The sequence below is a fragment of the Serinus canaria genome, chromosome 18, assembly GCF_022539315.1.
Source record: "Serinus canaria isolate serCan28SL12 chromosome 18, serCan2020, whole genome shotgun sequence".
NCBI classification, from domain to species: Eukaryota; Metazoa; Chordata; class Aves; order Passeriformes; family Fringillidae; genus Serinus; species Serinus canaria.
Window position 1 is genome coordinate 2700881 of NC_066331.1, and position 24805 is coordinate 2725685.

Consider the following 24805-nt stretch of genomic DNA (forward strand, 5'->3'; position numbering starts at 1 on the left):
ATAAAACTTATGAGCAACTGTCTTTTCTTAACGGTTCTGTGGGAAAATAAAAGCTGCAGTTACAAAATCTCACTTCTCAGGCTCCAGATCCAAAGGCAGGATGGTTTCTTTGTAACACTGAGTCCTCTTTCTCAGCTTTGGTTTCCAAATTCTCCTCTGGCTGCCCAAATCTCTGTTTGGGAACCAAATGGTCCAAACAACTGCTGGAGTACAAGAGCTGCTGTTAGAAAAACTCACCTTAAACACCCCATCTAAGCAAATTATTATTGTGCTAAATGAGGATTAAACATAAAAAATAAGGGCTGACAGTCTGTAATAGAGCCAGAATGTTACTGCCACTTGCTGCCTTTTCTGGATCAAAGTGTTGCAGTCTCTATTTCGGTGGTGTGGGTACGAGCACATGAAATAAGAGAGATCTGTATCTATTTTAGAAAGGATGCAGAAGTTTGTAGCAATTCCCAGGATGGGCATGCCACAGGAACATGCCCCAAACAAGGAAGCATTTTGTAAAATGACCATTAATCCACATACAGGACAACAAATAGAAAGACAACACCAGCTTACACAGTCTCCCAAATGGAACAAAAACACATAAACTGTGTGACAGAGATTTCATAAAGGTTTATGTGACATATTTGTATGTCCCTTAGATGAAGAAACTGCTGGCCAAGGTGGTGATGTCTATTTCTGTTTCAAAGAAATAACTTAGAATTCTAACTAAGAATATCTGTGCTGAAATAGTGTCATAAAAAGGGTGGGTCATAAGCCCACAGCAATTTGCCTGCAGGGAAAAAATAGACTTGAAAGAAAAAGAAGAAGGTTGGTCACTCACTTTGGCCTATTTAAAATGCCAATAAATGTACTGCGTGTTATTTGGAAGGAAAACATGTGCTCTTAATTTTAAAAAGTAAATTGCATAAGAAAATATGAAGTTGGCAAAAAGTTTAAATTAAAATCTGTTGCTGATGTCTGAAACTCTGCTCCACTTCCAGGCAACGGGGATGAGAAATGGACCGAATGACTACGGCCTAATTAAAAACAATAATAACACAAATTCCCTTTATTTTCCAGGAGCTGCTGCTTCACCCCCATGAAGCATTTCCTTGGATGAGTTTCTGAGGAAGAGGCTGGAGCATGACAGCATCTCCACCCTGATGGGGTGAGCCCACGGAGCTGGCTGCCCCCTCCTCCCCGTGCATTACACACCAAACCACATCCACCCAGCACCACGCTCAGCTCCAGTGGCCAGGCTGTCTGGAAGTCACAAAAACAAGGCAGAGGAGAGCTGAGATGAAATGCACTCCTAATTTATTCCCCGTGGTGCAGATCTAGAGGTGCTGAGGTGTTGCTGCAGCAGATCTACAGTAAGTGACTAAGACGTGCCAGCAGATGAAGCTGCAGTCACCTCACTGCTCTGCCTTGCTGGGAGCTGCTGGAACAGAGCATCACTGTTAACACCCCTGCCCTTCTCAAGGGCTCCTGACAACTCCTCAAACGGAGTTTCAGAAGTTTTCTGTGCTGGGGTAACTTGGCTCCAGTCAGAGATGACTGCACAGGGCTCACTTTGCTGGGTTTAATTTTGCTGGAATGTAGCATTTTAAAAAACCTACAACAACCGAGTCCATGAGCAGTAGCATGGACTAGGCTGGATGATCCCAAAGATCCTCTCTAGGATAATAACCTCAAATATCAGCCTGTAAGTCACAGCCCTATCTGACCACAGATAAGCAGCCTCTGCCTCTGCTGCCAAGACCTTCTCAGCATTTCCTCCTTGGAGAAGAACAGTGAAACGAGCAGTGTGTGCTGGGGAACATCAGCTGGGCCCTTCTGAAAGGGACATTTGTCTCTCTGTGCCTTGCCACGCTGTGGGGTGACAGTGAGGGATGAGGCATCCATAACATTTGTTATTGGGCACTGGATTATTTCTGAAAGGAGATCACTCCAGTCAAGGGAAAGGCAGGCTGCAATAAAAACAAATCTCACTCTGATGATGAAGAAGTGAAAGGAAAATAAGGAACAAAGCAGGAACACCCAGTGATTCAGTGGGGACAACGAGTCCCTTTTACCCAGGAGCAGGGCAGTGTCCCAGAAGAGGGGCATGAAGTGTCCTGTCCCAGCCATGCAGGGACTGGTGGCACATTTACTGTAAAACATTTACTGTAAAGGGGATTATCTGCTCAAATGGGAATCTGAACCACTTCAGCTTTCTTGTGAATAAACACAGCTTTATCCATTCCTGGGGAACATCATACAAGTTTCTCCACCATCACAAAAACAACCAATGCATTTAACATAAAAGAAGTCTGAGAAATAAACAAACATTTGCAGCTCTAAGCTTAGAAGAAAGTGTAGCTGTATAAACTTCAAATGTGTGTAATGCTGATTTTGTGTTTAAAACAAAATTAGTTTATATTAACGAGTTTTTCTACTGCAGCTTCTGCAAGGGACAACAATCCTCTTATCTGATCTTATTCTGGTTTGCAGGAACTATTCTCATGATTTTTACCCTCTGGACCCTGCCAGCCAAGGACCAGGCACAGCCCTAATCTTTCTGTCCACAAATCATCCTACTGACTCTGACTCACTGCTCCCACTATACCTGCTTTTCTCCATGCCAAAGGAATTCCAAGTGGCCAGTGCAGCCAGCTGGCAGCTATTTGTGGCTCCTTTGCATTGTATGAACTCAATCATGTCCACTTAAACAACTATATTAAAAATATTTTCTATACCATGGCAATTTCAATTAAAACATGTAAAGAATTTATTAACCTTCTTCTCTCGTGACTCCTAAAATCAGCAATTTGTCAATATTATGAACACTTTAAAAGATGAGATTTCATTTGCAAAGAAAAACAGTGGCACATTATCACATGGGTAATGATGTGGCAGAGCACAAATCAGCAGGGATAAGTAATAAACAGCTATTTAGCTTTCACAGCACATTCTATTACACTGTCAAGTTTAAATGCCTTTTGGGTAAGAACACACAGGCCCATAAATGTGGCATTTAAGGGAGCAGATAAATGAAATGGTGTGAAATGAAGTGAAAATGAACAGCAGTTCAGTGACCAGCAGGTTGGGCTCAGTTCCTAAGAGCACTGATCATTCCAAGAGCATGGGGCTGTGCAAGCCCTTCCAGGGCAAAAGATGGAAATTAGCACCCCCACCATTATAAATAGTCCTGAGCAGTGTCTAAGACTTCCTAGAAATATCAGCTTCAATACTCAGAGATGCATTTTATTGTATGCTTATGCCATATTTTGTGCACACTGAAGTGTTCTCATTCTTGAGGGGGGAAAAATTCCCTCCAGAATGTTGGTTCTACTGCAGAGCTTCTTAAAAAGCAGCCACCTTCATCCTATTTATATGTATTTCTCTCCATAGATCCTACACTGCAGGGATGGGGTGAAGTCATTAATATGTTCATAAGTGAAAGGTCCTCAGTTTATAAATCAGGTTGGATTTAATCAAGTTTGGGTCTTGGAGGAGAACTGGCACCAAGCAAAGCTGCACTCACACATCTGCACCTGCACAGCACAAGAGAAAGGGAAGCTCCTCAGGCTCAGACAGATGAATATCCAGTGAGAAACCTCAGCACCAGCAGTGCAGGTGACACTGAGGGTGAAATGTGGCAGTTCAGCAGGCTCAGACCTCAATCCCCACACTCAGGATTCATGCAAAGGTCTATTGACTCCATCCCCACACAGCCTCATCTCCTCTCACCTTTGCACATGCACCTCTGACACCTCTCTTGAAAACACCCCCTGGGATTTGTAAAGGCAGGTGTTGAGCTGCTCACTTACAGATTCATTTCATTAATTTTAACAGCATTAAGCTGCTTTTAAAGGTCAAACCTCCTTGGTAAGATTCTTGGGCTATTCCAGCCCTGGGCATGCTCTCAAGAATGCCTCTAACATTAATGAATCTGATAAAAGTTTCTTCCTACTAACCCTACTTATCTGGCATCTACCAGGGTCTCACTTTGGTGTGGGGACTGGTTTAACACCACCCCACCTGTACAGCGCTGCTGGAGGGAAACCCCACTCACCTCTGGCATCAAACCATGGCCAGCATCCCCCCCTCCCCACAATTCCTGCACTGAACATCATCCCAAGGAAGGTCCAGCACCCTTCCAGAGAGATTCTGCTTTGTAGCAATGGATTTGCTCTGTCTTGTCTAATCCTGTTCAGCATTTCCTGAACCACATGGAAGTGTTGACTCACTACGAACAACAGTTACCTTCTGCTCAGCTCCACTTCCAATAAAATTAAGGAAAAATTAGTCTGCCTGTGCCATTCCTATAAATAAACACACTTAGGCAACAATTAACAGGCAATTTAACCCCCAAACTGTTCACTGACTCTGCCAGGTATTGATGAAGGCTGAAAAGAAACAAACACACTGGTCTGAAAAAGCCAGCAGGGAAAAGTTACACTCAAAATATTGGCCTCACTCTGGTTTCTGCATCTTAGAAAAAGGCAGCACATTTTTGAGGTCTGCTGTGACATGGCATTAAGCAAAACACAAATTTTGATGATTTTTTTTCCCAAAAGAAGTGCACTGAAGTAGATCTGGACTTTTACAGAAGCCAGTCAGATGCCTAAATCCCAGTTAATGGAAATGGCACTTAACCTACAAACTGGGCTTTAAAAAAAAAAGCAGAGGGAGGGAAGAAAGAAAATCAGACATCCATTTGAACAGCTCCACAAAGAGCTTAAAATTAACAGAGCTTATTTCCATCTTTAATTTACATAAGTCCATTTGATTCCAATTTAGTTAACAGCAGCTAGAAAGCAGAACTTCCTCTAGGTTGGGTATTGTCACTGCCTTCCCAACAAAATGAGTTTTAGTTGAAGGGAAGAACCTTGAGCTTACACATGTAACAAAACAATGCAGAGAACTGGTGAGCCAAAGGATTACTCACCAAGCTGAAACTGAGATCAATTAAATACATTTTCCATTTCACTGTTCTAAGACCTGGAACAGACTTGGCCCTCTTGCCTTGGAGACTGATCCAGAGCAGTTCCTCCTTCCCTGATTTACTGAATTAGCTTTGAAACAGATTAGTGAGACAAAAATTAAAAATTCTGCCTTCTTTCTCCTCTCCTTTTATCTGATGAAAGGAATGTTTACCTTTGTATTCTTCCCTGTACAAACAAAATGGTTTGAATAAAAGTGCTAAGGGACCTGCCAGGAAAGGACTCATTTCTTTCTGTCTTTCTACCTAGAATTTTAATGGAGACACTCAAATGGGCACATAACTGCATTAATGGAACTTAAATATGATGGAGATAAGAAAATTAATCAGCCATAAATCCCTGTTTAATGCAGTGATCCCCTAAAATAACTTGTGGGAGTGAAACATAAATAAAATGAAGAGTGGCTAAAAAAATAAATGAAAATCTACATGTAACACCAGGTTTTCTGCATTGTACAAATCACAACAATCCATCCCTAAATGATGATTGGTACAAATGACACTAAACATCTTCCCTGTTTTCCTTTATGAAAAACTCTAAAGCTTTCATTTCTGCAGCTCAGGATGTCAAAGGCAAATATTCCTCTCAGATGAATGTCATGGATATGTTCAGGTCTGAAATAACACTGGAGTAAAACTTGTTCTGAAAGTGAGGAAAAGCTACTGATATTTGAGGAAGGATAGGAATTTCCTGCAAGGGAATCCAGAAATGGAGCCTGAAGATCTCTGCAGTGGACTGGGAAGGAACCACCTGTCAATCTCAGAGCATTTTGTGTCCAGCATCCCCTAAGTCAAAGCTTTTAAAAACATTTGCATTTAAATTTCTCACACATTAAATTTAGAAGCATTAACATTTCCAGAACAATGTGTAATTCTGATTTAAGTGCAGACACGATGTATTGCAGATTTAAGGATTACTACAGACATTCATCTCTGTGAGGCAGCAAAATTAAATGTCCTGTAATTCCCAATTTGTCCCCAGAAGGGGAACATGCTGCATTGTCTATGAGAATGTCTCTGCCTGTCAACTGTAGAAAAGATTTCACTGTGAGCAAAAGAACCAAAACAACCCCATGCCTCAAAAAAAAAAACACCTAGAAAAGCATCACACACTTTTATTTTGGATGCATTTGTTGCTCAGAACTTCTGAATATTCCCAAGTTTTACCTCACACATCCCATAAGGGTTTTGCTGTAATGGAAACAGCATCAGACACAAAACTTGCCAGGAAAAACCAAAGATGCCTCATTAAAAAAAAGCTTCAGTAATCAGCTGTCCATGCATAAAATATCTGCCATCTCTAATTTCAGAGGTTCATACTTGCAGAAAAGCCCACTTTGCACAGCAGCTCCCGTTCAGGGCTCTGCCAGGAGCACCTGCACAGGCACCTGAGGAACGCTCCCAGCCCACACCTCTGCCCAAGCCCTGCCCTCCCTGTCACTCAGGTGAACAAGAGAAAGTTTTCAAAACTCCCCCATAATCACAGGAAGCCAGCTAAGGAACCCAGAGCTGTCATTCTCTGGGCCAACAACAGGATTTCAAAGCACCACCTGCCCTCTCCTGCTCTGTTTAGGATGCCAAGCAGCAGGAACCTCTCTCATTTCTGATGTCACACTGCTACAGCAAAGGTGACAGTCTTTAACCAAACCTGCAGCCCTTGTTCTCAGCCTCATGACTGGCAATGTGTGTGGGCAGGAATCCTGAAATCCAGAAATAAAAGTTGCATCACTCACAGGTTTAGATTCGAAAGAAATAATCAGCTTCTGACTGCATGGATCCCTCATTTCTGCAGGGCAGCAACAACAGCTGCAGCATTCCTGTCAGTCAGTTGTGGTAAATTCTCCTCCTGATGTTAGCTGCTCACACCAATCAAATGAACAATTACACACACAGGTCCAACTTTTGGCTTGCTCCTTTTCAAACCAATTTCTCACTGGAAGAAGCACATTCTGGTAGTCTTTGTCTAGAGACAGTCCTGACATAAAACACACAATGTGTCATCTCCACCTGAGGAGGAAAATCTGAGAAAATCCTAGAGAAGGTGGTCTTCAGCCAGCTCAGGTGAGAGGCTGGCATTGAGGGCATCAGGTGATGGTCCCATTGCCACACACCCAGCTGATGCTGGTTCAAGTGTCCCTCTCTGCACCTTCACCCTCGAGTGCTGCTTGCACAATTCCCACCATCCCCACAGTGGCTCTGCTGAGTCCAGAGACCTTTTGGAAGCCTCCTGCTCCACAGCTACCAGCTCTGGAAGATGACATCAATCACAGGATGATCTGTTCAAAATAAATGAAAACTGTGCCTAACATTTCTTCTCTTGAATTCGAGAGGGTTTTTGGCTCAGTATCTTCCTCTGGCACCTTTCTGTTGATCTCTGTCCTTTTTATCCTTCTCAGTTTGTCCTTGAATTCAGTTGATGCCTCTTCGTTTTCTGAATGACAAACAGGCCACTGCATCCTGAGGCAGGAATTTCTTCAGATTTATTTATGCAACTGTTTTGGATCTACTGTACTCTGAATAAATATTAATACACAGTTTAAATATAAAAATCTAAATACATACTAAACATGCAGACTATGAAATAGCAGTCAAATAAAAAATCCATTTATAAAGGCCCATGTTTATATTTACTACTGTCTCAAAAAAACGCCAAAAAACAAGTCCCAAAACACAACCTAAGAAATCAGGAAAAATGTACTACTCCTAAATTGAATATTCTGGCAGGGAACAACAGCTGTGGGAAGGGTTTGAAGGAGAAACTCTTGACTGGAGGCAGAGTACCAAAGGGAGCTGGCTCCTTTCTGTCCATCAGCCTTCTAAGGGGGCAGAATTTGAAGACTTTTGAAACCTGCTGCTTTCCTTCCCTGGAAAGCATCACTGTTTTGAAGGACACAATCTTACTCTGTGAAAATCAATAGGAAATCAAGATTTTGTAGCACATTTTTACTAATACAAAGATCAGGGAACTAGTAGAGAGATTGCTTCTTGGATACCTGGAGGTGATAGATTTGACAAATGGCTTCTGATGCACTTGTGAGACAGATTTTGGCTCTCCCCACACACAGGCCTAATTACCACATTAATGAAGGCTATGGCTATATAGCAGGGCTGTCTCTGCTAAACCTCCTTGAAACTCAGGCAGAGAAAAACAAACATTGCCTTCCACAGAAATGGCTGCTTTAGGAGCCATTACTGATTAATCCTGCGGATTCCCTCAGCCTCTGATGCCAGAGATGCCAAAGAAACCTTATCACAAGGGTTTGTTTGCACAGCTTCAGCACGAGAGTAATCCACCAAGTACCCCACACAATACTCAGGGAGGGCAGGTAAGAATTAATTGGTACCTTTCCCACCCACCCCCCCAGAATTTCTGATGCTGAAACTGTTTTTGCCTTCATTGAACCAGCTCGGCCTAGACTGCCTTGTCCCGCAGTGACATGTATATTGAATACAAATCAGACAGCAGAGCTTTAAATCTGTGTTGCAGCTCTCATTTCCAATTCGAGAACTGTACTATAATCATAAGCTTCTGGTGGATGAAAGGAAATCAGCTCTCTGAATATTAGCTAATGCCACATTTGCAAGTCCTGAAGAGATCTGTGCTGTTTAAAAAAAAAAAAAAAAAAAAAAAAAAGTAAAAAAAAAAAATAGATCATTTCTGGTGAACCTATATATATGAATTGCTTTGTACTGCTGGAGTGATAGAAGCGATGCCTGTGCTGGGATTAAACCCTTTTCATCATAAAACCTCATCTGGTTCCGAGTCCAAGTCCATCAAACCTTTTCCCTTTAAAGTCCCGCCTTTGATTCTACATCAATTTATTCAGACCGCAGCTGGGTGGCTGAAAACGAAAGGACAGCATCATTTAAACCAACCATGTTCCTAACTTGAAAGAAGGACTATAATTAAAAAAATGGGCATAAAAGAATGGAAATGGGATAATATTTTTTAATGGTAGTTCAAAGGCCGACAGATGTCAGAGCCTTTGAAGATGTCAGTACACTGAGCAAGGAGTTGCCATTAAATAGTTTGCCTGAGAGGTGAAGCAGCTTTTTAATGACTGAAAAAGCCCTTGCAGACACATCCTTGTGTTTTTAATTTGTCAGAGTTTCTGCAGTATTTTCTGATTAATGACACATGATTATAACTGCATAGCACACATATTTTTATACTTTGTTAAATGAATACTTTATTCCACATTCCTTCAGTGCCAGATAAAAACAGGAAAGCTTTACTACAGAGTCTAAAACTATTCAGATTGCTCAAATATTTATGGTAATTTGAGGGGATTGGCCAGATCCAGAGCTTCTATGTGTTGCTACCTTTTGTTCTTTAATGGAGCTATTACTACTGCCACCACAATGTGCATGCATTAAATGAGCACGTAACCCAGTAATGTATTGTGCCCTTCTTGTGCCCTAAACAATCAGAGCTTTCATATTTCACTGATGAACAAAGTCATCAAATCAAAATAACATTTAGAAAAATCCTCGGGTTGATCCTGAACAATGCAAACAATGGCTGCCAATGTATTGTGAGTGGAAAATAACTCTTCCAAGGGAAAAAGCATATTGCTAGGAAACATCATGCTCAGAAGAAAAACACCAATATTTAGAAATGCAGATAAAATCCCCATCTTGGGCTGAGAAGATGCTCCTGCAACATCCTTCATCTCTCTCTTAACATATGCAATTTTTTTTCTATTTTCCTCACAAATGGAAAATGTAGGAGAGTGAAACACAGGGACAATTTCTTTTGCTGCCAGCAAAAAGCTCTCCCATCACTACAAGAGCCTCCTGTGGAAGCCTGCCAAGCTGAGCAGGTACAGCCCAGGGACAGCCCAGCCCTGGGCAGGGACAGGAAAAGCCAGCACTGTGTGCCCTACCTTACATCACACCTCAGAGCATCACCCACATGAGAACACAGTCATTACAAGGGAATTTGATTAATGTGCTGCTCCTTCTGCTCCTCCAGCCCACATTCAGCTTGTAATTGGATCATAAATAGAAATGTGATGGACTCAGCTGAAAGCCTGCAGAGATTGGAGGTGCTGGAGCAGAGCTTTGTGAAATGAGTTGCTGCTCTGCCCTGAATATTGACAGGCTTTCATGAGTAGGAATATTTGGCTTGTTGCAATCCATATCCATCAGGAATATCTGTGTAAAACCCCCCTCAGGAGGCTCCTGGAGGAGAGGGAGGTGGCTCTGGACACTCACTGCTCCGTGGATCTGCAGTGGGAGCTGAAGGAAACCCTGAGCCAGGGCTGCTCTGCTGCCTGTCCCAAACACTGCACAGTTCTGCTGCTGCAAAAGCAAGCACTGCAAAGTTTGAAAAGGAAAGAACATGGCTGCAGAGAGAAAAAATACAATTCTGAAATGGCATTCCCCCACCTGTATTTATTGAATGGAAACAGAGCCCTGCTAGGAAGAAATGGTGGAGTTAGGATTCCACTACAAAGAACATGGAGAATTAGATAACTCTCAGTACAGACAAATGTATTCCCATTCCCAGCTAACCTGCAGCCTTCCTCCTTCAGTCACTCCACAGTTACCTTCAAAGGCAGTTTTAGTTAAAAAGCAAAACGACCCCTAAGCTACCCCACATCATTGGACCACTTGGCTTTATCATGAATCTCATGGAGATCTGAAAGCTCAGCCTGAATTAATGCTACATTACACATTTCTGCCACTTTTCCTGGAAAACAAACAACAGGTGGGAGCAGGAGGAAGCTGCTCAGTAGGATGGAGCAGCCCCTGGGAACACCCCTGAACCAGAGCAGAGCTCCTTCCCTCTTCCATCCCCACCTCAGGAGCTGGGTCCTGGCTACCTGGGGTGCTCAGCAGGGGTGTTGGGACAGGGACATGCTCTGGATGGAAGAGAGCAAAGGAGCAAGATCTACACATCCAAAAAGCTCTTGATGTCACTGGTGTGCAGAAATCTGTTCAAAATTCAGTTATTATGTTTGCACTGTGGTAAAAATAGCAGAATAAAATGCTGAATTTCAAGCGGTTTTGGCTGAGCTGAAAAGAACCTTCAGAGAACAAAGAAAAGTCACTTCTCTAAGCTGTGGGACTTTCTAGAGAATTCCAAATTAATTACACAAACTACAGGAATGTTACTCACAAAAGATGCATCAGAATTCTGAATAAACCTCATAAAGTTCTTCCAAAATGGGAAATATCAGACTTCATGAAAATCATGTTTTGCTGCAAGCCCCATAAAAGCAGACAAAGCTGAGCCATTCAGACTCTATCCATTAGAGGGCAATAATACATGTACACACACTCAGACACATATATATACACAAACACATTCCCTCACATATCCCAAACTGCTTTTAGCAGGAAAAAATTAATATTTTCTGTCTAACATTGCCAATGGTATATTGACAGCTTGGGTCCTGTTCCTTCCACTCCCCCTGCACTCCCCAAAACAGCATCCAACAGATAAAAGGAACAATAACAAATTAGTCTTTAAATTTGAGGAAATCCCTGCAATACACAGCTTCAGAAGGCTTGCAGTCAGTTATTACCAAACTTGAGCAGGATGAACAACCAGCATGTCTGGAAGCATGGCAATCACTGCAGGGGTTCCCAAACTTTGAACAGACAAAAATGTTCTTCACGTGCTCTTCTCCCACCTCAGTCAAACACTTTTCCTTTTGCTTACAGTGACACAAGAAGCTTTGACAGCAGCAGCCACTGCAGACATGGCAAGGGGCCAGCACTCTTCAGCTGCCTCTCAGAGCTACAGACAAATCATGCAAGGGCATTTTTGGATATGTTTTGATGTGATTTTTTGAGTTATTAGAGGCACTCAAAGGAGGCAGCTCGTGTGCTCTGTATTCTCCTTCCCTGCTCCAACCACCCCAACCTACAGAGAAGCCAGCTGATAAACCTTGTTTGTCTCAGGTCCCCAACCTTCTGCTGCCCCCACTTGCAGCATGCCACAAGCACAATTATGGTACCAGCTCTCAGGGACAGAACCTGTCTGTTGTGCCATGTTTTCACTAACCCAACATAGACTCAGACCCCCGAGAGGATTCCAGCAATACAAATAATTACCAGCAGCCCCTAAACTACTGCTTGTCAACATCTCATTAGTTACAGGACTGCTGCAGTTCACAGGGACACACAGGCAGCTGCATCAGTCACTTAATGACCAGTAATTCCTGTGAGCATCCACACTCCACTGATTTGTGTTTGGGGTGGCATTTTTTCCTTCTGTTTGTTTGTGGGCTTTTTGCTTGTTTCTCTTTTTGTTTGGGTTTTTAAAAAACACATTACTCTGCAATTGCCAACCCCTACTCCCTTAAAAACAGCACTTCAGGTAACAATGTCATCCACCAGCTTATTGTTTGCATCAGCTGCTGAATAAATATTAATTTTATATTAAACTAGAGGTTTAATTGAAGAGCTGAATTTCATAAGATCCAAGATGAAGATGCAGAGTAACACACTGCTCCTGTTGCTACCCCAGCCAGGACACAGGTGCCCTCCAACCCAGAAATCCCTAAGGATACCAAATACAGCAGCTTCCTTCAAATCTTCCAGCCTGCTCTGTGTTTGCAGCAGCTGCCTTTCCAAAAATCACTTTCTCCACTGTTTCTCTTTTCTAAACTCATTTCACAGATGCCAATACAGCAGAAAGCACAGTCTACAAAAGAACTCAAGCTGTCAGAGGTAACTTTAGAAGAATTGTATCACCTGTGTGGAAGATGGAGTTCACTCTTCGTGGGATTTTCAGATCTGTTTCAAGTGAAAACACTGTGTCAGAGGGTTTTGTCCCTTTTTTTTTGCCTTTTTTCCCCTTAAACTACCTTAGTGATGATTTTATGAGCTCTGAAGAACAACTCTAAAACCTGAAAATGGAATATTCATGATCAGGCCAATATTTGAGGGGTCAAAAGTGAAGTTTTCTTATTTGTGTTATTTTAGGAGGACTATCAGACACGTGAATACAAATGACTCTGAGATATGTAATTGCAGTTTGAAATATATTGTTTTCTCCATGAAACAGAAATCTGCAGCATCCCTGACATCGATTCCTGTCATTTTGTCATGATAAACACTCAGGTATTAAGTACCTTCCACATCATGCACCCAGGCATGATTCCAATTAGTGCTGAATAGAAGACAAAATGTCACCTTAATAAGCTTCATTTTGCAGAGTCTTTGAACACTGGATGATATCATCACTTTGCCAATCATTTCTTGTACTTTGGCTGCTTTTTTTCCATCTCACCCTCCCTGTCAAAAGGAAGTCTTTCAAATGCACAGAAAGGGAAGACATGAACAATGTCAGTCATTGGTCTGACTGAGCTAAAGGATCCAAAAATGACTCCCCAGTACATCAACAGAGAACTATGATCTGCACAATATTCCCTCAAAGCTAATTTGCTGCCAACATGTAGAGTAATTGGGGGAAAAAAGTCTGCTTTAAAGTCACACTGTGAAAAATATTTTCTTGCATGAAATCAACACTAAAGACCTTAAATCACTGTCACAGTCTGTGCCACTCATTCAAATGAAGAAACAGTTTTTGTTCAGGTAAGGTGACAATCATTTCTTCAAAGGTGACTGGGCTGAGCTCTGCTGTCTGACTCCATACTGAAAATAATCACTGTACTTTAAAAGAATGGATTATATTTCTAATTTGTTTCTTTAAAAAAAAAAAGAAAAAGAAAAAGAAAAATATTTTCAAAGGGAAAAAGAAAAATTGCAGAGAAGGTATGCACAGTTCTGTGAGCTCAAATGTCTGAGGCCAGCACAAGCCCACAGCCCTCAGCTGAGCACTCACGATGTTTTCTCTATCTGGAATGTCCCCAAATGCAGAACCTAAAATCCCTGCTCTTATCTGGGTGTGAGGGAAAACAGAAACACCAAATGGCAGCAGCAAAGACAAGAGCTAATGAATCAGGATGGGAAGTGTGGAGCGATACCAACATGCTGATTGTTCAGAGGGCTCTGCAGGGCTGGGCCAGGGCAGCTGCTCCTGCCTGAGAGCCCTCCCTTCAGAGGTGGGGATGGGAAATGGGCTCTCCTGAGCTGGGTCCCTGCAGGAGATGGGCCCAGAGCACACAGCCAGTGCCCCACAGGCTGCACCACCCAGGTCCAGCAGATTCCTGGCACTGCACTGCACTGCCCCATCTCCCTGGCTTGCACATCCCCAAAACACAGTCAGGAGCTCTTTGCTGGCACCACTTTGTCACCAATGGCTCAGAACTGGCAGGGGACACCCCCAGCCCTCCCTGTGTGGGGTGTGGTGGGCCCAGAGTCCATGCTCTGCTGGGCAAGGGGCTGGAGCAGCTCGGAAGGGCTGGAGCTGGGAGCTGGAAGCACACACCGGGCATGGCACTGGGGTGGGAGCAGGGCTGGAGGAGTGCACAGCATTTGGCTGCCCCTCCATGGGATGGGACAGCAAATTCCATACTTCTGAGGCAGCAATGACTTGGAGGAGTTGCTAGACATGCCGGGCTTGGGCCAGTGGGGAAACAGCTGCAGAGATTTTCGTGGTGAAACACTCAAGGCTGTGTCTGTGCCAGCAGCATCATCCCAGCCCCAAAGAGAACCCACCGTGGGGGCCTGGGGCTTGTCCCCCTTGCAGCTCCTGTCTGGGAAACAGAGGAGAACCAGAGGAGGCTCCCATTTTTCTTCCAGGCTGAAGCAGCATGTGGAGGAACAGGCAGAGCAGTGGTGGAGCACGCAGGGCAGTGCAATTTGCCATAAGCATCTCAGCTGCAATTTGTTACTGGTTTTCCACTTGAAGGTTCCTTTATAATACTTTAATGTGGGAGCGTGCAGAGCTGTATGGATGGGCTCATATTTCTCAGCTGACATATCTTCAGCCAAAGTATGTCAGCTACAGGAGAAGGCAAGGCTTTGCACTGGCTCTGGGATTTCTTCTTCCCCCATCAGAAACCACATAAAAGAAAAACACAAATAAATCAGCTCTCCAAAATCGCTATTTATTACCTCATCATGAAACCATCTACTGGACCCTGCAGTGGTATTGAGTAATATCATTACTTAAACCATAAAGAGGTTGTATTTATTACTCAAAATTGGGAAAATTAGCATCCATATGGATCTTATTGTTTTACGAGCAATACTGCTGCCAAAACAAGTGGTGTTAACATTCCAAACTACAGATTGTCACCATTTCTCACCCAGTGTCTCATTCTTTCACTTGGTATTTAAAATACCTTTGAATTGAGGAACTGAGCAGATCATAGAATCTCTCCTATCAAGATATATATCATTTAACAGCCAGACTACTGTTCAAAACTTGAACAGTGGCAGTGAGTAAATGGAATTAACATCTGATGACCTAAGGAAGAGAGACTAAATTGATTTTGGATAATCTTCCTTTAGAGGAGGGATGAGAGAAAAAAAAACCACACTCTAAGAAATTTAACTACTTAATTTGCAATACGTAGCACCTTAGTAGGTAATCACAGACAGGGCACTCTAACCTCCATCCCTGGAAAAATGATGGTGTCAAACTCCATGAAATTAACTGCCACGCAAGGAAGCATAACAGGGTCACTGGGAACAGCAAGCTGGATAAACCAGGGCAAAGCAGGCTTGAATAAAGTGATTGTCTCCTGCAGTGAAAGGGGAGAAGTGTCAGTGTCATTTATCTTGATTTTAGCAAGGTTTTGATACAGACTTTACAGGGTCTGTACAGTCAAACTGAAGGGACACGGACTGGAGGGATGAGCAGAGGGCTGTCTCCAGTGTGAGCAGAGAACTCAGAGGGTTTGAACAGGAGGAGTCAAGAGTCAGCCAACAAGGGGCACTTCCCAAAGCTCAGATGGGGCAGGTACAGCTGGACACCTGCTCCAAAGCCCTGCACGATGGACACAGTGACTCTGCCACACTGTGCATGGCATTTCCTGGGTAAGCAGCCAGCCTGGAGAGCAGGGTGCCATCCACTGGGACCTCAAACCCTGCAAGCTGAGGAATGGACCACCAGGACCTGCAGGGAGTTCACCAAGCCAGGTTTGCTCAGCCTGGAGAAGCAAACACCAAAGAGAAATCATTTTCTGTCTTCAACTGAGTGCAGTGAATTGTGGAGAAGACAGAGGCAGACTCTTCTTGAAGGAAGGGCAAGAACCAACAGATCCAAATTTTAACAACAGATGTTCCAGCTGCATGTCCAGGAAAAGGGATTTCACACTGGATTGGTAAAGCACTGGAGCATTTGGCTCAAGAAGGCTGTGAAAGCTCCACCAGTGCAGGTTTTTCAAAACTCAGCTGGACGTGGCCCTGAGCAACGTGATGTGGTTTTGAAGTCAGACCTGCTTTGAGCAGGAGGTTGGGCACGGTGACCTCCAGAGGTCCTTCCAACCCAAATTATTCTATGATGCTGTGAAAAAACTCCAGAATGGATGCTGGTCTCCCATTAGAGGATGTCCCTTCAGCACTCAGGGGAACGTTTGAAGTGGATAGCACTGCTGTTTTCCAAATTGCTGCACTTGTTCTATGGACTAGGAGAAGTCAACTTCCTTCTATTCAACAACTGTCTCAAACACATTACAAGGTAACACAAAAAAAAGCAATTTTCAAAAGAACTAAAAACCATTACTAAAGTTGGGAGCAAGCATTCCCTCCTCTGTGCAGCAGACATTTACTGAATTAGTTTAGTTGTAATATTTGGAACAATCCAGTATCACAGAAACTGCACTTTGAAGACCTGGACACAATTTGAATATCAATAAGCAAATTCAGAGCCTGGCTTTGCTATACACTGATCTTCACTTAGAAAGCTCCTTCAATCAAATCAAGGAATCAAGAGATCAGTCAAATCAAAATCAAAAGATCAAATCAAAATCAAGAGATTTTATTGTAAATCGATCATTTCTGCACACTCACACAGTATTTTTGCCTCTCTGCTTAGAAATTACATTACACCACCTCAAATGCTGCAGTTACTACCTGTTTGTACATGCACCTGTTTGTACTTGATCATTTCTGACTTCAGGATTCCTTATTGTAACTTTACTGTGAGAAATTATCTCACACCATGCACAGCTGATTGTCTGTTAGTGTTAATAATTCCTTGCAGCCATCACACACAAACCCTGCCTGCAAAGCCACACCTAGTGGATGTGTTAAAACTGGCATAAAGACTCCTTACATCTCACTGATGAGTAAAACTGATCTCACTTCTATTCAGAGAATTTATTCTATGTTTATTAACATCTATGCAGGAAATAATCACTTCTTCCTAATCAAGGAGTACTGGTATAAAATAAAATTATTGCCATACAACCTACACCCTGCCCCTAGACAAGTGAAATTACACACTCCACCTTCAGCTGCCAATATTTAAAATGAAACAAAAAAGAATATAAAAACACTGGTTGCAATGTTATAATAATTACCAGATATATTCAATTTTGTATCATAGAAACAGAAATTCCATTTTGCTGAAAAGAACTCCATCTCAGATTCAGAGTTCATATTATGTGATGAGCTAGTTTCTATGGCAACTGCTTTCTCTTTTACATACACTGTAGACAGCACAAAATGTCTGTTGTCTCCTAAGCTAACTTAACATTTTTAATCAGCAGATGACAATTTGTGCACTATTATGTATGCCTTCCAAAAATGTCTTTTAAGTATTTCAAGTGCTGGGCTGACTGAAGTATAAAAGGAAAGAATGAAGTCACACCTCCCGCCCCAAATTCCTCTCAATCCAACTTCAGTTCTAATGAGGAGAGTGAGAGCCGAGGAAAAACACTGGGGACATCAGAGATGATCACCCACTATGGCACAAGGACACTCTGAAGGGTGCATGAGGTGAGGAAGTGGCAGATGTTCACAGCTGGACCAACAGGTGTCTGAGAGGTGTCCCAGCCCAGCAGCTCAGCCAGAGTGGGACACAGGAGCACAAATGTGCCAAGGTGGGATCACCTGAGCAGGGACAGGGATGGGCTCAGGAGAGCCAGACCCTGATGGAGAGAACACTGAGCCTGCACTGCCTGCTCCAGTACAAAGCAAAGGCTCATTTTTACCTCCTATCTCAAAGATTATCCCAGTGCTGCAGCCCAAACCCTTCCCACAGCTCCCCTGCATTCACTCAAGTGAAAACCAGCTCTGTGGCTTCACAATATTTGAGTATTCCACAAGGAACTGCTGCACTTGACCATTTCACAGCAATGCTCTGAGTGAAAGCCCAGTGTGAACATCTCCCTGGGACACACCACCAGATCCCTGATTTCAGCAGATATTCCCATCAATGGGATCCATGGCAGCCCTGAGTCAGCAGACTGTGAACAACAACCGAGGAAAACCACACAAGTGCTGCAACAAATATTTGGTACTTTAAATACTTTATATCAACAGTCATGTTCATTATCCTGGGCTGACTGGTGGTAAATTAAACATGCTGCAATACAGCCAAAAGCTTTTGTTTGGGAAAGGCTAAAAGGGAACGGCTGTCTGTCTACAGGAGTCTGACTGGCAGCCCAAGAGCCTCTCTCCAAGTAAAATACAACAAACAAATATTTAGATTGCAACTTCAGGATTCAGATTGGCTGCAGAGAAAGCCTGAATTGCAAGCAGTGCATTTCTTCTCATGCCAAAGACATCTTCTGCTAAGAAAAGGAAAGGAAGTAAAAGAAAAAAGAAAGAGTAATATAATTTATTTACTCCAAATTGTAAACAGAAGTGACTTCAGTAGCACTGTCAGCATCTGAATGTTTCCCAGGCTACCTCTATCTGTACCCTCCAGATCCCCTCAAGCAAATTGCTTCCACCGATACTGGGAGAATAACCATGTGGGAACTGGTATCTGGAGACATTCAAACAATTGCATGAAGCAGAAAAGTTGATCAGTGATTTATCTGTAGATAACAATAGGTTCTTTCAAATCAAAGTTTAAGAGTCTCCTATTCTGAGAAAAAAGCTCCCCAAATCCTTCTCATTAATACAGTACAGTCCTGCACAGTTACTGTAGCAGCAGTATTTGCATACAGGCAGAAACTGGGCATGAGTTGGGGATTAAGCTGTCATTAAACAAGTAGGTAATGTCTCTACTGGGTTTTTTCTTTATTTTCTCTTGTCAATAGTTGACAGAGATCTGCAGCAGACACACAGCAGCACAGCCACCCTTCATATATTTATGGAGTCAAGATAAACGTCCTCTATTTCCCCCACTTGGCTGATACACTAATTGTCTACACAGAACCACAAACATCTACCAAGAACCTGCTGGAATGAAATAACTATCATTGCTGGAATGAAAATAGTGACTGCTACTGTTTTTCTATTTTATCTCCACAGGCTCAAATTCATTCAGACAAAGCAATAGCTGCAGAAAGATTGTTGATTCCAAGTGCAAAGAAAGAAATTTCCAAAGAAAAGCCAGAAGTGATGGGATGTGCTGTACATGGGACAGCAGCCGCTGATTTCAGAGAAGGGAAAGCAAACCTGGATGGTAAAGGCCAAGGGGATGATGGAAAGTTCACAAAGCAAGAGAGGAAAAAGGAAACAGATCCTCCAGCCATGGGATAACACCTTATTAACTCTTCTTACCACCTCCAGCCTGTTTGTCGGGGTTTCTCATAACAAGCTCCGCTTCCAATGTTTGCGTCCACACAGCTTCAGAACTATTCAAGGTTTTTCTTTCCCAACCAATAAGGGGCTGTTGAGAGCCCCAAGACACCCCAAAAGAGCAGTGATCTCTTAGAGCAGCCTCATTTTTGAGAGCACAGACGCTGCCTGTTAAAATTAAACCCCGTGACATCAGTGACCCGCGCGGGCAGAACGCGCCCGAGCGCTCCAGCTGCTCTTGACCCAATTTCCACTGGATGAACACAGTGGCCTGGCCAATTATCTCAGAACAGAACCTGGAAAGAGGATTCAGCTTCCTCATGGAAACTTTCTTTCCTCTCCTTTAATGCCAAGCGCCGTATTTGATGTTACAGGGGTGCATTTTATTTCTTCTTCTTGCCCAAAGGTCAACAGTGGAAGAGGGAGCAGGAAAATGATCCTGTACAGCAGCTGGAACATGGAAATCTTTGAGCTGGTTGAGGGCACGTGGCAGATGCTGGGGAGAGAAGGACATTCAAAGGACAAAGGGGAAATATGAGGGCACAACTGGCACCACAGACACTCGGCCCCTCCGCTTCAGTTATTAAAATTTCCTAACCTTGATATTTCATTTCACCAAGCCAGGATGTATTCTTTGTGACCTGAAGTCTTGCTTCAGAAAATCACTGATTCCGTAGCAAGACTGCTTTTATTAAAACAAAGGAAGGTCTCCATCATGCAAGGAGCTCCCTGTTTTGTGAACTGATGGATAAACTAAAATTACTTAGGGAGGTGCGGAATGTATGAGCAAACTTAACAATGCTCCTAAAGAAAATCCAGATATCTAAATTAAATAGAAGTAGTGATTCAAAACTTCCCATTTACAAAAACATAATCCTGTGTGATTAGCTACTGGTTAAAGAATAACAACATTATGGCAGTTCATAGAAAACGTACAGGATTTAAAAGCCTACAAGAACACAGCATGGCATAAAAGCCTTTGTACTGCTTTGACTTTTATTGACCTACAAGTCAATTTACTCCTCCCCAAGCATTACAATCCCAGGTGAAAAAATCAGAGCAAGACTCCTAAAAATGGAGAAATCCAGGCGGAGTGCAATCATTATCCAGAAATTTATCATCAACACAAAAGGTGATACGCTTCAATCAAATTCCTTTCTTGAAAATATATTAGGCTTAGGCTTCACAAAAAATAATATTGGTTTATATTTAATTAATATCTGGCAAGGCACTCAAATCTTAATTTTTGTACTCCAGTTGAGATTAAAGCATTAATTAATTTATTTTTATTTGAATAAAATCTAACTATTTAGATTTTTCTCTCTATTTTGTATAGTGTCTTTCGCAGTATCTGAAGACCTACGTGAAAGTAGAGACCTTGGATATGGAATAAAAAACCTAAATTAATCTTTACAGTATTAGTAAAAGAAATTGATCTGCAGTACTCAGTCATAGCTGTCTTCAGGAATATAGTGAGAAATACATATTTTAACCACACATATTAAGAAATATGCATTCGCTGCTCTTTCATATGGAAAAGGATTTAGGAAAGACTTCCAGTGAATACCTTTAATAACAGTGCTTTCACATCATTCACCCAACACTGAGCAGATAGGTCCTTCAAACCAAGCCACTCATATGTGATTAGCACTAATTACTATTTAAATTTTTCGAATAACCCAGCAAATCCACTTTTCATTTCGCCAAGCAAAATGGCCTCCGCTCCTGTTTCATCTCACCTTCGCTGCGACACAAAGCACTCCTAAAAATTACTGCTGTCAAAGATGGTTCCAATTTAACTGGTTTTAAAATGCAGTGTTGTTAAACACCCATTAAATGAGTGGGCTACCTTTGTTTAGAGCCTGACAAATGTTTCATAAAGGACATTGGCTGTTAGTCACGTCAGATGTCCAAAACACGCATTTTTAGTAAACATATGCGATGATTAAAAAAAAATTCTTAAAAATTTGGGCTATAATTCCATAAGAAACACCAGCGTTGTCTGTTGAGCTCAGTGCAAAGACAGAGGTGGATTTGAATACAAAGACCAGAGGAAGGAACGAAGAGCAATTTATTTTCCCAAATGGAAAAATTTGCGTCCTTGAAAGCTGGGAGAGTCTCACTAGAATTTAAACAAACAACAGCTCTTCTTGTCAAAGCAACTGCCCTTTCTTCCCTGATTTACATGTCATTCTCATGGCAGCAATGTTCAAATGACTGTACAGGGATATTCAAACTACAAAGAAAAGCTCTGTAAAAAGGCCAAACTCTGCTTTTCAGACTGTAAAGATTCCCACAATAGCTGTGAAAATTCCCAGCTTTCCACAGAGCACCTGTAGTAGCATCGTTGATCCCCCTGAAAACAGAAAGCAGAACCAAACTTTGGGTTCCAACCTCTGCCAGAAATGACCCCCAAGAGCACAAACCAGAGCTGGACTTCGAGACACCTCCCAGTTCTCAGGATTTGCTGAAGAGAGTCCCTTTCCTTTTGTATCCAATGTTGCAGAGCAACACAGGAACTGGGATAAGCCCTGGTGTGTAGACAGAATAATTCTATATAATTCCAAAACTGCCTTCTTTTAACGTGGGAGTTACATCTCTCCCTTTGTCCGCAAAAAAAAAAAAAAAAACAACAAAAAAAATAACAACAGCAGAAATGCAGGTGAGAGGAGGCTACAATTCTGAAAAGACACCCGCATACAGATCCAGAGCTGAGATGAATCTATCTTGGGCCAAAAAGAAAAAATGCAAAGATAAAAACCAATCCCTTGAACCACTTAAGGCTTTGTTCGCTCTTACAATGCACGGAAAAGAAAAGGGGAGGTTTAATTTTTTTTTCAGAGGCCACCTGAGTATCCCTTGCCCAAGTGCTCTCACAAAGTATATCCCGTTTTCATTGGAAAACCACAATGGTGGAAATGGAGAAATGAGTCCTGGCTTAGCAATATACCTCTCAACCTCCCCCAAGAAGCCGTTTGCTTCCTAATGGACTTCCTTAGCCAGATTTCGATAGTCTGAGCCGTCCAAAGTAAAAAAATCAATTGATTTCAAAAGTCAATTTTCAATTCAGTTTCATTTAGCTCCATTGAAGGTGTTCGTAAAAGCCACAGCCTACCAGCCAACAGGAAAGTAGAGTGAAAATGCCTCTTAGTCTGAGCCTAACATCTCCTAGGGAAGGTGGTGGTGCGCGGAAAACGCGTCACTAAAGATGCTTTACCAAAATGTCCAGTTTGGGTATAAAATAATCCATGCGTGATAAGCAATTCTAACGCTGATTAGGAAAGATTATTTTCTGTAAACTCTTGAAACTAGAAAATCACCTTCGTTTTTAGAATATTGCCATTGCAGGCCTTTTCAATAAAGGCTCTTAGGAAAATATACCACGCCGTCCTTACAAAATACATTGAAAAAAAGGCAGTAAGATGGTTTTTGAAGTGAAAACTCATAAAGATCATTTTCCATGCTGACAGTGTGCATTTCATCCAGAAGTTTGAAGAGTCAAATGCTACCTCAGCTGGGGGTTATTCTGCCAAATGGCTTCCAACAGTGACCACAGAGATGGAGGATGGGAGGGGTACGTGTGTGTAGGAAAATAAACGTGATGGTAAGCGACCCCAAACCCACATCATCTTATCAAACATCCGACACACGGAACCAAACACACAATGCAAATCTAGAATACAAAAACTGAAACAAAAAAGACATGAACAAAAGGAAATAAAGCCATTTGTGAGTTACCTGCAGAGATTTAAAACAAAAAAAAGCACACGAACGAAGCAGATATAATTCACATGGATTTGCCCAGGAAGAAGAAAAGGAGGGGTGAGTGTGAGGGCTGGGGGGGAAAAAGAACAGATACCTTTTTTTCTTAAACAAATCCATCATGAAAGAAAATGAGACAAGATTATAAATAGGCCGAGTTATAGCGCACCATGGGATTTTTAATCTGGCTACCTGTGGTTTTTGCAGTTAAAGCCCTATTCAGCAGTAGGAAGGGAGGGGGGAAAGCGGAAAAAGAAAAAAAGGAAAAAAAAAGAAAATCGAAATCACGTTTATGTGCCAGTTTCGCAAATGCTCCCCCAGCGAGCACCACCAACAATGCTGGCAAACAGGAAACACTCATTATCAGCAATTTCTAATAAGCGGGCGCCTTTCAAGCGTTATTGATCGTTACCTGGCCGTCTCGCTTCCTGCAGTCCTGAGTTTGGCTCTCGTGCTCTGCCATGGCAGCGCGAAGCTGCTTCTCCAGTTTGTCCATCTCCCGTTGATGGTCTCGGACCAGGCAGTCCTGCGCTGTGTTGTGCTGCTGGAATAGGTGCGTCTTCTCCTGTTCATGCTCCAGCTTCAGCTCCACTATCTGATTGGACAGGGAGGAGTACAGTTCATCAATAGAACATCCTTGTCGTCATGACAACTCGTCTACAGCTTAATTTCCCCCTTAATTTCATCAAGTTGGCAATTTTATTTTTACGTCACTATTACCTCACCTCTTAAAAAGCCACCGTTAGCGTGACAGAATTCCTCCAGACAATCCCAACAATGGAGACAACCGAGCAAATCCAGCGCATCCTTACCCAATTTGTTGGTACAAATGTCGGAAGCGTACGAAAAAATAATATTAAAAAAAAAAAAAAGAAAAAGGGGAGGCATTGTCGCATTGTGTGGCGGGTGCCCCCGTATCCCGCTGCTGCTCCTCACTCAGCAGGACTGAGGATCCTAAATGGTTAATAGGCAGCCTGCTCGCCCCTTCGCTTAAGTATACACACACACAACCCCCCACCCCAGCAATTAAAGCTTTACAAGAATTCTTTATGATTTCCAAAGCGAACGCTCTTCCTGCGATATTCCTCAACGCTGGCGCATAGAGTTGTCTTTTTTTTTTCCCCTTAAATAAAAAAAAAAAACAAAAAACCAACAGCAAGAAAATTATAAAAAAAACAAAGCTCTATTATCCCGTTGTCAGCTACGCTATCCCAACATAAACAGATGTATGTGTTCCAGAAGGGCACCTGCTGTGCCGCAAGCTTGCACCATGATTTCATAAGAAGCCCTCTATTCTCAGGAGCCGTTCCCAGTCCGCACCACACTGGATGCTGTGACCTTGGCCACTCTTAGCCTCTCCCCGCTTGCCTGAATGGCAGCCTGAGACCAAGGGCCTGGTTGCTGCAGCTTTGATATTAATCCTCCCGCCTGCGCACAAAGGCACCCTACCTGGCCTGCACACTGGAGCGGCCAGGCCGCCTTTGAAGCAGGTGATGAATAGGG

General features: G+C 42.6%; 1 protein-coding gene across 5 annotated transcripts in view; it reads right to left on the bottom strand.

The window, feature by feature from the left end:
* Positions 1-24805, bottom strand: part of CEP112 (centrosomal protein 112) — a 160048-nt gene that overhangs the window by 64230 nt on the left and 71013 nt on the right. For all 5 annotated transcript variants that reach the window (XM_050981300.1, XM_050981299.1, XM_050981301.1 and 2 more), the window contains exon 20: positions 23715-23897. In XM_050981300.1, the coding sequence (XP_050837257.1) occupies positions 23715-23897 (183 nt within the window). The remainder of the gene's footprint in view (positions 1-23714; positions 23898-24805) is intronic.